This window comes from Mixophyes fleayi, chromosome 7 (assembly GCF_038048845.1).
Source record: "Mixophyes fleayi isolate aMixFle1 chromosome 7, aMixFle1.hap1, whole genome shotgun sequence".
Lineage (NCBI taxonomy): Eukaryota > Metazoa > Chordata > Amphibia > Anura > Limnodynastidae > Mixophyes > Mixophyes fleayi.
Genome location: NC_134408.1, coordinates 146,180,924 through 146,194,761, shown reverse-complemented (window position 1 = coordinate 146,194,761; position 13,838 = coordinate 146,180,924). Strand labels below are relative to the sequence as shown.

Here is a 13,838-nt window from a genome sequence, read left to right as displayed (position 1 = left end):
GTCATCACTAGTAATCAGCACTTACACCCAACCTGTAGCTGGTGTGAGTGATACGGCTGAAAATCACGTACCTGAGAGAAGCCCAAAGATTGAATTGGACGCTGTTGTGTGCGCTCTAGCTTGGCACCCCCTTACTGTACATGGACTACGTACATACACCCCTGAAAATCGTAGGCTGTAACAAGGGTCCTTTGCGCTTGAAGATGAATTGGTGGGGATGCGCAGAGCAATTTAAAGCAAAATACGGCGCGTATCGAATTTGCATTCCATGATGAATCAGGCCATGAGTATTTTCGGTAAGTACCTACATATTCAGGTACAATGTTTTGAAACATTTTGGGTTTTCTTAAACTGACAAGACATCCGTGGGGTATGGCATTCTCTGCTATGGTACACAGTGAAATTATGGAATATTGGGCAGCACGGTGGCTCAGTGGTTAGCACTTCTGCCTCACAGCACTGGGGTCACGAGTTAAATTCCTGACCAATGCCTTATCTGTGAGGAGTTTGTATGTTCTCCCTGTGTTTGTGTGGGTTTCCTCCGGGTGCTCTGGTTTCCTCCCAGACTCCAAAAACATACTAGTACAGTGTTGGCTAACCTGTGACACGCCAGGTGTTGTGAAACTACAAGTCCCAGCATGCTTTGCCAATATATAGCAGCTTATTGCTGGAAGGGTATGCTGGGACTTGTAGTTTCACAACACCTAGAGTGTCACAGGTTAGCCAACACTGTATTAGTAGGTTAAGTGGCTGCTAACAAATTGATCCTACTCTGTGTGTGTGTGTTAGGGAATTTAGAGTGTAAGCTCCAATGGGGCAGGGACTGATGTGAGCGAGTTCTCTGTACAGCGCTGCGGAATTAGTGGCGCTATATAAATAAATGGTAATAATAATAATAATGGAACGGATGACACGATTTGCTGAAGCTTCCTTACTTTAGTCAATTTGAAAAAAAGAAAACGGTTTGTGATAAAAATAAGAATAAAACACATGCAACAAATAAATGCAAAATAAACGCTGGACGTAACAACAGTTTCAAAACAGAACTTTATTGTATACAGTTGGTAACGTTTGTTGGCCTAAAAGGCTTTGCTGACCCAGTTGTCAGTCATATGGTAAATTAAATACACAGTGACATTGGGCCCGATTCATTAAGGATCTTAACTTGAGAAACTTCTTATTTCAGTCTCCTGGACAAAACCATGTTACAATGCAAGGGGTGCAAACTAGAATTCTGTTTTGCACATAAGTTAAATACTGACTGTTTTTCATGTAGCACACAAATACTTGATAGCTTATTTGTACACTGAAATTTAAAGTTGATATTTGTGTGCTACATGAAAAACAGTCAGTATTTAACTTATGTGCAAAACAGAATTCTAGTTTGCACCCCCCTTGCAGTGTAACATGGTTTTGTCCAGGAGATTGAAATAAGAAGTATCTCAAGTTAAGATCCTTAATGAATCAGGCCCATTATTATTAATAAGAAACCTGCAGTATTGCAGAGGATCACAGCCCTGGTCTGTCCTCTAACAAGGTTTCACTTCACTTATTTACATAGGGCAATTGTTTAATTTAAGGTACAATATAGCAGGGGAAGTTCTGAAAGAATATGTTCTAGTTTACGTCTACTCAATACGGTTTAACGCATTGGTCAAATAAGAGGCTTTTTTTTTTTTTTTTAAAAAACAAAACCTATAATTAAATATATGTATACTTAAATATAAGTATATTCTGCAAACATGCTAGAAGCAAGTCAAACTAAATAATTTAATGACACACACTACATTTAAGATGGTTCAACCTCCGCCAGGTGATGCCAAGCAAAACGGAGAACGTTACAAGGTAATTGAGAATTCATCCAGAAACACTAGTTATGAGCAAGTTGTTGAAGGCTACAAGTCTGAGAGGGCAGCATCAAATAGAACAGGAGGATTTAAGGATTCTTATCCTAGACCTGCTCACTAGATGCTTGGAGACCTTTTCTAATGAATTCACCTTTCTCTGACTTAAATCGACAGGTTATAAATGGTCTTTCTGCTCTCTTAGAAAAAAGAAAATGCATTCTGGAGCAATTATCTGTCTGTAGACTGTCACAAAAATTAGAACCACAGAATGACGGATTTAAAAAAAATTCATGAACACGTTCGTGTTGGAAGCACTTAAGAGTGAGAGAAGAACTAGTTGGACGTCCCATCGTACAAATCTCTACTTAATACTAAGCTTAGGGCGTTTACACAGATAAAGTTTCTTTCTCACACTCCGCAATCGGCTGTAACAATGTATCGTGGCCCTGGATAGAAAATAAATACGGTTCTTTGCCTACGCCTTTTGTGATGTCCTGATCATTGGGGTGATGCCGCTGTATATGTTTAACCACTTGGAACTTCTGCTTGGCCCTGTACGAGCAGTGCTGGCAGAAGAAGGGCTGCTGGTTGGTGTGGGTGAGGTAGTGATGGCGTAAACCGGCCGGCCAGCGGAAGCCGCGCTGGCACACCGTGCAGACGTATGGCTTCTCCTCGCTGTGCTTCTTCAGGTGGGTCTTTAGCAGAAAACGAGTCTTAAACGCCTTGCCGCACTGCTCGCAGATAAAGGAGCGCACCTCCCGGTGACGGGTCTCCCGGTGGACGCGGAGGGCGTCGGCTCTGTTTGTGCAGTAATCACATTCCTCGCAATGGTATGGCTTCAAACCTGGGAATGGAATAGTATGTAACAAATAATGTAACAGGAACAGCATTCATGTCAGCGCCTCATCCTATCCTCAGCAGATACAAACACAATCCAAGTCCTAACGTAAAGAGAAGAATTTATGATTGATTCATGATTTAATTCAATATCATCCAGACAATGACTTCCTAAGGCCTACACCAGTGTTTCTCAACTACAGTCCTCAATAAGCCCCAACAGGTCATGTTCTCAGGATTTCTATCTGTGGGAACAAGTAGGACCGATGTTTAGAAACCTTGGTAATAATAACCTGTGGCTCCAAATCTGTTGTGGAACTACAAGTCACAGCACATTTTGGGGAGGACAACAGCTGCAGAGTAACAAATTTCTTACCTCGTCCTAAACGTAGCAATTCCTAGAAACCTGCAAGTTGTATCTGACATTACACAAGGTACGGGCTCGGCACTGGCCGGATACGGGCTCGGCACTGGCCGGATACGGGCTCGGCACTGGCCGGATACGGGCTCGGCACTGGCCGGATACGGGCACACCTTTACCTGTGTGTTTGGTCATGTGGTATTTCAGCTGGTTCACCCATTTACATTTGTATCCACATTCCGGGCACAGATAATTCTTCTCATCTTTGTGGATTCGCATGTGATACTAAACAGAAAGGATACAATGTTAGAATATAATACTGCATGCAAGTACAGCTACCATTAGCATGATTCAAAGTGTGAATATTCAGCAAAATAATATATACCTGAAGTCTCTGCTAGTTCTGCTCTCATGCTACCTGTCAAACCTCCTCGGTGACAGAAAACATCTTTAAATGTCTGCTGCGGAGGGAAAAGCTCCTCTACCCAACGTCATTATGGAAAGGCGATTTATGAAAGTGCAAAATGTGCGCCTATGTTGCAAATACATCCGGTTTTAGGTGGCAAACACACAGGCTGGCTCTCCCAAACATGTTGATGGGAGAAACTGGGTGTGTAGGGTGGGAGGTTTGTTCACCAACATATGCATCATATACACCAACATGAAAACATAGGAGATTTTGTTTTGCTGGGCAAGATTATTTGAATGAGGGTTGGAGAGGGGGCATACAGCAGTTTTCTCCCCCCAAGTGGACTTTCCTTTTGGGGATAGACACGGTGCTTGTAAATAGCAGACAAGACACATAAATGATAATGATGATGATGATGATGATGAAGAGAAAGCCTTGCATCATCCATTTGAATTTTAAATGGTAGCTCACATTCCAAACGATACAAAAACATTCAAAACACACAAAATGGACGTGAAATCAAGACAGGCCCCTCAACGTCAGACGTAAATGAGGACGAGCTGAGCAGTCGGTTAGGAGTAAAAGCCTAAAATACAGAAGAGCGCGTCCTAAAGAGCAAGTAGACGGTAAATACTCTCATATAGATGCCCAGGGACGGTGACTAGGCCGACAGACACAACCGACGTCTTTATATCATGGAATATACAATACAACATGAATGGCTTAATGCAGAGAGATGGAAGCATACACTACATACAGACATGCATACACACAAAAAAAAATAATCAATGTCCAGATTTAGACTATTTACAGCGACATTGTATACGTAAAACACTGTATACCTTTTACAACAAACTTTTTGAACTTCCAATTATTGTATTAAACTATCTGTGCTAGATTTTCTAAATGCCTCAATGTTCTTAGTAATAAATAAATGTTATTCTTACTTTCAGACGTGAAGGATCTGCGCAGGCGTAAGTGCAGAGGTGACACTTATACGGCTTCTCTCCGGTGTGGATTCGGCTATGCCAGGTGATCTTCTGCTTGTTCCTGGTGCTGTATTCACAGTCTGAGCACTTGTAGACACGCGTGGCTCCGTGGCCCTTGACATGGTGGTCATACACCAGTTGGTGGCGGCAGGAGAATGTGCAGAACGGACAGTGCAGGGGAACCTCTTCTCCTTCCGCATCCGGCAGCGCTGACGTTTCGTGCTGCTCCGCGTAGTGGTTGACGAGCTGCTGTCGGTCTTTGGCTGCATATTGGCATTGCTGACAACGGTGACTGAAGTGACACTTGCGGTGCTCTTCCATGTCCTGTCGGCGAGAGAAGGTCTCTTTGCAGATGCTGCATTCTAGCTGTAGATGCTGTTTTTGAGTGTGGCATCGAAGAGTGGCCTGGCTGTGGCAAGAAAACGAGCACTGCGAACATTCGTGAGTGGCTTTCTCCTGGTGTTTCCGCAGACTGTGCTGCTTCAGCGCAGCCTCGGAGCTGAAAGTGGCCTGGCAAACGGCGCACGGAAAGGCAGGTTCACCGCTGTGGCAACTGCCCATGTGCCGGGCAATATCGTTCTGACTGTAGCCGCTATAATCGCACAGTTTGCAGAAGTGAGTTGGCTTCTTCTCGTGAACTCTCCTTTGGTGTAACCTGAGTTTAGAGTTTGTGCCGAAAGTCCGACTACAGGAATTGCAGGCTATCCGCCCAACTCCGGTGTGCAGCGACTCGTGAGCTTCCAGGCGGTAACGCCGGGTGGTGCTGAAATCACAGTAACGGCATTGGTGTGGCTTCACTCCTTCGTGGCGGATCCGTTCGTGCTGCTTCATGCAACGAGGCTGTTTACAGGTGAAGTCGCATTGCTTGCACTGGAGCTGCGCTCTGCTCCTAGAATATTTCTGGTGAAGTTCTCGGTGACGCTTTAGAGCCGCCGTAGACATACATCTAAAAGAGCACAGGGAGCACTGGAGCTCTCCGGCCTTTAAACAGCCCTTTTTCTTGTGTGTTCTCATGGCCCGTTCTTGAGTACATGTAAAAGGACAGGTTGGACAAGAAAGTCTACAGGTGCCGAGAAACTTGTTCACCGTTTCACAAAGATCTCGATTATTTCCTTGATCATCTTCTGGATTTTGGCTCTCCTCATCTATAGAGCTCTCCGAAACATGTCCATCCCCCCGACCGCTCTCCGGACCTTTGTGCTTTTCCCTCCGATGTTTCCGCAATGCGGCCACAGAACGTAGGACTGACGGACAAAGAGCGCATGGGACCATCCTCAACTCCCGGCAGTTCTCGTTCACGTGGCAGCTTATAGTGCATTCTCTTGTACATGAATATGAGCAAAACATACAGCGGAACTTTCCTTCCTCAAATCTGTACTTCTGATTTTCCACCGACACCAAGTCAGGACTCCTGTGGTCCTCCGATGGTACCAAAGACAACGTGGTTTCCATTTCCTCATTGTCTAGTATTCGGTCAGGGATATTTTCCTTAAATTGTTCTTGGGCAAATGCCTGACATGGGGATAATTGTTCAGCGACTTCTAAACAGTTCCTGGGCATGTTGGAATCTTGAGATGCGGGAATGACTTCCTCAGCAGACACGGTGTTCACGGGATTATCTTCTAAATGCCTCTCGCTATCCTGACCCAGCGACTCTGCCGAGGTTGTTGCCTTAAGAGAAGCTCTTTTCTTCTTGAGTATCACTGGACATTTCTTAAGAATATGGGTATTGAGTCCTCGCTGCTGTTTAAAGACAGCTCCACATTCCTCACACACTAAAGAAGATTTACGCACATGGCAGCCAGACTTGGAGTGTTGGTCAATACATCCCTTTTTTTTGGTGATATAAGAGCACTTCTCACATCGGTAAACCTGACTGTTGGACTGAACCACCAGCATCTGGACTCTCCCTTCAAGGACAAGAGTCTCCGCTTGCTCCTTGTCCTGTTTTCTTAAAGCTTTCAGAATGGACTCTGGTCTGCTGCTCTCATCTTCTTGGTCCAGAGAGACGGTAGACGTTTCTATTTCCTGAATGTTGCTTTCACTAAGCCCGCTGGATTCACATACGATGGTCAACTGTACGCCACCCTCTACCACATCTGCCCAAGACTCCTGTACTTCTACTGGGATGTCTCCCGGCTGGAGTTCAATGTTAGCGTTCACGTGGATGGGCAGCTCATCACATTTGCCAGTAAGTTCACACAAAATTGGTTCTTGATTGTACTGGACCGTTAGACAATTCTCAATCTTCTCCTGATCATCCATGTGAGGGTCGGCCTCCTCCTCATAGTCCTGTCCACAGTTCACATGGTCCTCGATCGTCAAACTCTCAGAGAAGCACAGAATTTCGGCCCTTATAGGAAGAGAACCTTCACAATTAACTAAAGTCTCTACAGCGGACTCTTTGGCCAAAAGCTCATTGGAGGCAGACAGCTCAAGTCGCACTGGAAAGCCTTCCATCTCTATGCTGCACGTTTCAACCGGTTCCAGCGTAATAGCGGCCAATAAAGATTCCTCGGTCACTGAAATATCGGGATCTCCAGCTGACTCAGTAAGATCTTTAACCTGCAAACATTCAGAGGTCTGATCATTCACATTTTTCTGCACCTGACCATCTAACTCCTCAGGGTTACCGTTCTGTGCCGGTTCATCGCCAGAGGAAGGCGGCTTCATTTGGGCAGCTCCCTCCACTTTGTATGGAAACAGCAGGTCTGCCTGGTTGATCTCCTGCTGCTTGCTGGCATACTTCTCCAGCCACTCCTGATCCCCCGGCACGTACCCATGGGACTTGCGTTTGTGGAAGAAGAGGCTGGTGTTGCTGAAAGTGCGGAAGGAGCACAGGGCGCAGCGGAACTCCCGGTGCTTGGTGTGTTTGCCGTTCTCGTGGTTGCGCAGGGTTTGTTTGTACTTTGTCTGGTAGCTGCAGTGCTGACATTGGTACATGGGTATCTGGGAGGACTGCGAGTGCTTGGCCTGCATGTGTTTCTGGAGCTCGCTTTTGCGCTTGCAGCCAAACCCACAGATTTCACAGATGAGGGTCTTCCCTTGGTGCCGGAGCTTGTGGCTGCTCAGCTGGTCTGCGCGGTGACAGCGGTATGAACACTGATTGCAGTGGTACCTGACAAATTAGGGATAGAATATGCGTAAATCAGGAGTGCAAGAAAAAAAACAAACAACGTAATGTAATTATGTTGACTTCAGTACGTCAATATATAATCGCCAGTAAAAATGCATGTAAAGTATTTGTAGGTTAAGCGCTTATCCACACAATTACAGAATGCCTATGATAAGCGGACATCAAGGCACTGTATTGTAACCTAGGAGTCATTATATCCTATGCTGCCCGAATCTCCCACATTCATGCTGCAGTGCTTTATAGAGCTGGAGCGGAGAGAAGATTTGAGGAGACGGTGTAGTCGTAAAACACTGACCTGAGGTCGCCGCTGTGCTTGCGCATGTGTACGTTCAAGTAGTGTTTCCATTTGGTGATGTACCCGCATTCCGTGCACATGTAGTTCTTGTCCGTGGAGTGCGTTAACATGTGTTTAGAGAGGTAACTGATGTCTCGGCACACGAAGTCACACTGGCTGCACTTGTGAGGTTTCTCGCCTGAGATTGGGACAAATGATTTGACGGGAATTATATTCGGACAATTATACCCAGTAAAATGTTTCACCATTAGGATACATATATTATAGCTTAACAGTCATTTCCACACCTTTTACATAAAAAAATCCCATTACATTCTGTAGAGCATTAATTATCAACAGATACATTTTCTTGGATCCGCATATCCTTTGGGACCCTCAAACTGTGTCTTATACTAAGGCTAAAGATCTGGAGAGACGCTGATCATCAATAGCACCAATTTGTTCTTTTAATGATTTACATGATAACATCAAATGATTGACATCTAATATCTGACTGTCCCACAGCATCCATCCCAATGATAGACACTAACGAAAATAACTTCTATTAAGATTTTTCGAGGCATATAGGTCTGGAGAATTTAAAATGTGATACTCTGCATCATTAGTTATAGTGAGATGGTGCACGATGGAGAATTATAAATATTGGGCTTTATTTATTCTATAAAGTGGTTGATCTGTTTAATGTACTAACTAGGGCAGTTTCTATAAAAGACAAGGTGAAAATCATGCAGGAATACTAGACAAGACTCTGAGTTCACCTAATAACCCAGTGTTTTACACTTCTACTCAGTCACATAATGTCGGTGTAAGCACAATCATACACAATCAATGTGCACTTCCTCCTGCACCAGTAACCGACAGCAGAAGTAGTAGGTACAGGGGAGGGAGAGGAAGTTTCCTTCTATGAATTTCTTAATATGATTAACAAGAACATTTGTGTTTATGTGCTCATATTACACGTGAAATAACATATTTAGGAGTAGAGGTCTCCGTGTTACCTGTGTGTAGTAACATGTGCCGCATCAGGACCCTCTTGTGTGCCGTGGCAAAGTCACAGTCCCCACAGCGGTGAATCTTCTCGTTGGCGTGCATCTTGCCCACGTGGTCAGCATATTCCACCGGGTTGAAGCTCTTGTAAGGACAGAAGCGGCACACCAGCTCTTCCGTCCCGGCGTGCCCGCGCTTCTTGTGCTTGCGGAACACGTGTTTGTTGGAGCAGACAAAGTCACATTCTTGGCAGTGGAAAGCATAGTGGTTCTTGCGGTGCTGTTCCATCTCCTCGCGGCTCCTGAAGAGCATGGAGCAGGCGTGGTACCGGCACTCCACGGCCTGGATGTCGTGCAGCTCCTTCAGGTGCCGGAGGAACTCTTTGCGATCCGACACGGCTTGGTTGCAGCCCTGCTGAAAGCACAGCATCATCTTCTGCTCGGTTTTGTGTCCCTTCATGTGATCCTTCAGAGCTTGGCTAAGTTTAAAGGTCTCCTGGCATACCGGGCAGGAGTACGTGTCGGAGTAGAAATTAGACACCCCCTCGTGGATGCTTGCCATGTGACGGTTGAGGGCATTCTTCTCCACAGAGCTGTAATCACAGAGAGAACAACGATGGACCTTCTCTCCAGCCTCCCTCATCATATGAATCTTCAACTTGTTACGGCTGGTGAAAAACTTCCGGCAGTTCGGGCACTGAAGGTTTGGGTCGGGGAAATGCAGGTGGAGGTGGTCGGCCAAGTGGGTCCTCTTCTTGAAGCAACGCTTACACTCCGGGCACATGTGGGTCTTAAACAGATGCTCTTTCCCATTCTCAACAGCCCCAACATCTAAAAGAAGAGTTAGAGAAATATTAGAGGTTATGTCTCCCAGGAACATGGCATTGGAAGGTGTAACAAGAGTTTGCAAATTCCACTGTAATATCAGGGTGGGATGAAGCTCCACGATCAGGTTCATTTATGAAAACTGTTGCACAGGAAAGAGGTAGTGTTACTCATAGCAACCAGATGTTTACTTCCATTCAAGAATTGGTTGCTATGGGCAACAAAACTTTAATTACTTGTATGCAGTTTATAGTTTTTGTCGTTCGTTTCCCTACCATTTTACCTAATTGTTTGCAAATTCCCTTGCTTGATTTTCTCTCCCGCAAAATAACTTGGAAAAGTAGAAAATTAACATATACACTTATTGGCTTGTAACAGTTACAAACATCTACATTTTACAACTAAACACACTTTAGTGCTGTCCTCTAGTACTTTTCCTGTTTGAATTAATACATTTAAACAGTTGTGTAGAGTTCTTTTATTACTCAAATGCCTGACCCGAAAAGAACAATTAAACCGTGTGGCTAAAAGCCAAAATCTCTTCTTACATACTGCATTATTAAAGGATGGAGATTATCCATCGTACATGCTGGGACTTTCTATGACAGATTTCAGAATGTGGGACAGATGGTACCTTTAAGAGCACCGTCCTTGTTTTTCCCAGTACGAACGACCTGCGGTCTCTTTGCCGTTTTCTCTAACACACGGTCCCTTCCATTCTCCTCCACGCTGCTGTTCTCTGGATTCTTTGACTCTTCTTTTCGAGTCGACGTTTTTCTGCGTTTTCTGCATGCGAGGACTGACCTGGAATCAACTTCTTCATCTGAAAATATGGTCAGATAGGTATAGAGAGAGACACAGAGAGAGAGAGAGAGAGAGAGAGAGAGAGAGAGAGAGAGAGAGAGACACAGAGAGAGAGAGACACAGAGAGAGAGAGAGAGAGAGACACAGAGAGAGAGAGAGACACAGAGAGAGAGAGAGGAGAGACAGAGAGACAGAGAGACAGAGAGACAGAGAGACAGAGAGACAGAGAGACAGAGAGACAGAGAGACAGAGACAGAGACAGACACAGAGACAGACACAGAGACAGACACAGAGACAGACACAGAGACAGACACAGAGACAGACACAGAGACAGACACAGAGACAGACACAGAGACAGACACAGAGACAGACACAGAGACAGACACAGAGACAGACACAGAGACAGAGACAGACAGAGACAAATCAATATCTAACAAAACTGCTAGATACAAATTGCTAGATTGAAATTGCATCGATTCGCAGGAGGTAGGGTGTGATAAACCCTCGTTGAGACAGTTGGATCTTGGAGGGAAAAAAAAGCATTCAGCCATCTATGTACTTACTAGACTGACGTCTGTTCTGACCAAAGCTTTCCTTTGCTGGATCAGCTGTAAGAAATTTCAGTGGCGATGTCTGTCTGGATTCAGATGTTTGTCCTTGTCTAGAATGCGACTTCTTATGCTGACAGAACACCTTTGTGTTGGAGCTGACAAAGTCACAATGGTTGCAGTGAAAAGCAAAATGGTTCCGAAAGTGCCGGGACATCTCCTCGCGGCTGGGGAACAACAGGCGGCAGGTACGGTGTGAGCAAGTCACCGCCGTCAACCTATGCTCCCGCCGCATATGAGATTGGAACCTCTTAAAGTTTTGGGCTGTGTACGTGCAGCCACCCTGCCAGCACTGCAAGTCCGGAGGGGGAGACGGGTGGCTTTTAAAATGTTCCTTGAGTTCAGTGGGTGTCTTGAATTCTTTATGGCAAATGGGGCAGAAGAGGGCGTCCTTCTTGACGTCTTCAGTAGAGTTCTCATCTTGCCCTAAGAAAACTTGGTCTCCTATAATGATGTTTGACACTCTGGGATATTCTGTTGTTTCTGAGTCTACAAGCTGACCGCAGATATCCTGAAGCATCATGCTGGAATCAGGGAAAGCTGAAACGTGGTCAGAATTAACTGAAAAGAGACAGAGTAAATGTTACCAAAGGAACGACTGACAAAGTGAAAACAAAACATGAATGTAAACATCAGACCATGAACAACTTGCCAGTGTTATTTCTACAATCCACTTCAGAAGTTCCTAACGCCGGTTGTCCATCTGCACTTAGAGACACAGCATTGATCTGCGAAGTCTCCCCATTTTGGAGGCAGCTAGAATCAACGGCGCTCTCGCCAGGAATGGTTTCCTTGACTGTATCCTCCATTTGGTTCTCTGCATCAATTGTTTGAGGCACAAACTGTTCATATGAATTTCTTGTCCAATCACATAAACTCCCAAGTTCTTCCTCTGACATTTCTCAGAGTGGAGGCTGAATGCTCTATGACCTCTTCACAACCTGATGGGTCCCATCTGAATTTGAAACAAACAAAAATGCAAAAAATATGAAAACAAGTCAATGTTTTTGCCACCAGTTCGAAGTATACATGTAAAGGCACAGAAGTGACAAGTGTCTTATCATTATGTCTCCCCATGTTCTTCCATAGATTGTAAGCTTGTGAGCAGGGTTCTCTGTCTGTCTGTATTACCCAGTATTGTTTTATTAATGTTTTTTCCCAATTGTAAAGCGCTGCGGAATTTGCTGGCGTTATATAAATAAATGTTGATGATGATGATGATGAATAAGAATACCTTAAACCCCATTTAATACTAAATTAACTTGGTCTATAAAAGCAACACCTTACTTTATTTTGACAAATGTAGAACAGTTATAACATGCCACACTACTTTTGTAATCTACGTACATATAGAGTCTTATTTGCGTAGTATCAAGCATTCTGTGCCCATAACATAAAAATTATCTGACAATGCTGCAAACAACCAAAAGGTAGTAGAAATAGGGGTAGCTGTCCTATTTATAACTGATTTATTTATTTACAAACATGCTTGCTATATGTAAAATATTAACATTACATCCAGAACAGGAAATAACAAGTAATGACAGCATTGGAGGCATCATTGGTACTGAACGCAGGCTCTAAGCTAGTTGACAGATTACCCATTTAAACCCTGACACACATAAAATGTGCATAGTCCCATAGCACCATAATACACCCTGTACCTCAATTGATTGCAATAAAGCAATGCAGCATCTGACAACGTAACACTCATTGTGTCAGGTTCCTGAACAAGTGATATTATGATAACCAGTTGTATAGTCTGTAATAATTATATTAATAATATTCAGTCTCCTATTGTAGTTCAGTACAAAACAGCAATGTCTCTACCACTGTCAGAAAGTAAACCCCCAGTCTGTCCACAGAAAGGGGACCCCCAGTCTCGCCACAGGAAGGGACCCCCCAAGTCTCTCCACAGGAAGGGGACCCCCCAAGTCTCTCCATAGGAAGGGGACCCCCCAAGTCTCTCCACAGAAAGGTGACCCCCCAAGTCTCTCCATAGGAAGGGGACCCCGCAAGTCTCTCCACAGAAAGGTGACCCCGCAAGTCTCTCCACAGAAAGGGGACCCCCCAAGTCTCTCCACAGAAAGGGGACCCCCCCAGTCTCTCCACAGAAAGGGGACCCCCCAGTCTCTCCACAGAAAGGGGACCCCCAAGTCTCTCCACAGAAAGGGGACCCCCCCAGTCTCTCCACAGAAAGGGGACCCCCCCAGTCTCTCCACAGAAAGGGGACCCCCAAGTCTCTCCACAGGAAGGGGACCCCCCAAGTCTCTCCACAGAAAGGGGATCCCCCAGTCTCTCCACAGAAAGGGGACCCCCCCAGTCTCTCCACAGAAAGGGGACCCCCCCAGTCTCTCCACAGAAAGGGGACCCCCCAGTCTCTCCACAGGAAGGGGACCCCCAGTCTCCCCACAGGAAGGGGACCACCCAAGTCTCCCCACAGGCAGCTCAGCCCTGTTACCCGGGTAACCATCAGCACCTGACACCCGCAGGCCTCCGGACATGTCTGAGTAACGTCTGACGGCTCGGTGGGTGACGATAACGACTACCAAAGCTGGTCACAGGCTGCCTCAGGTTACCAGCCCAAATTTGGGAGCTCTAACTGACGGAGAGCGCTGTAACTGGAGGAGACCAAGGACGTGGAACGCAGCCGGAAACAGGACGTGGAACGCAGAGCCGGAAACAGGACGTGAAACGCAGCCGGAAGCAGAATGTGGACCGCAGACCCAGAAGCAGAACGT

The 13,838-nt window shown here is 45.4% G+C and overlaps 1 protein-coding gene across 1 annotated transcript; it reads right to left on the bottom strand.

Moving 5' to 3' along the window:
• Nucleotides 1-1,396: 1,396 nt before the first annotated feature.
• Nucleotides 1,397-13,754, bottom strand: ZNF142 (zinc finger protein 142). Its single transcript, XM_075181035.1, has 9 exons — nt 13,577-13,754; nt 11,750-12,052; nt 11,053-11,658; nt 10,320-10,508; nt 8,873-9,691; nt 7,875-8,052; nt 4,402-7,561; nt 3,225-3,330; nt 1,397-2,691 (listed from the first exon to the last, which is right to left on the bottom strand). The coding sequence occupies exons 2-9, from the start codon at nt 11,994-11,996 to the stop codon at nt 2,234-2,236; spliced, it is 5,763 nt and encodes a 1,920-aa protein (XP_075037136.1). The 5' UTR covers nt 11,997-12,052; nt 13,577-13,754; the 3' UTR covers nt 1,397-2,233.
• Nucleotides 13,755-13,838: the final 84 nt, after the last annotated feature.

Excerpts from the sequence above, each read along its gene's own strand:
- ZNF142 (XM_075181035.1), bottom strand. The coding sequence starts at position 11,996 with ATGTCAGAGGAAGAACTTGGGAGTTTATGTGATTGGACAAGAAATTCA. Across the intron at positions 7,562-7,874 it reads AAGCACAGCGGCGACCTCAG|GTACCACTGCAATCAGTGTT; the intron begins GTCAGTGTTTTA and ends CTAATTTGTCAG. Across the intron at positions 3,331-4,401 it reads CAGATCCTTCACGTCTGAAA|TATCACATGCGAATCCACAA; the intron begins GTAAGAATAACA and ends CTTTCTGTTTAG.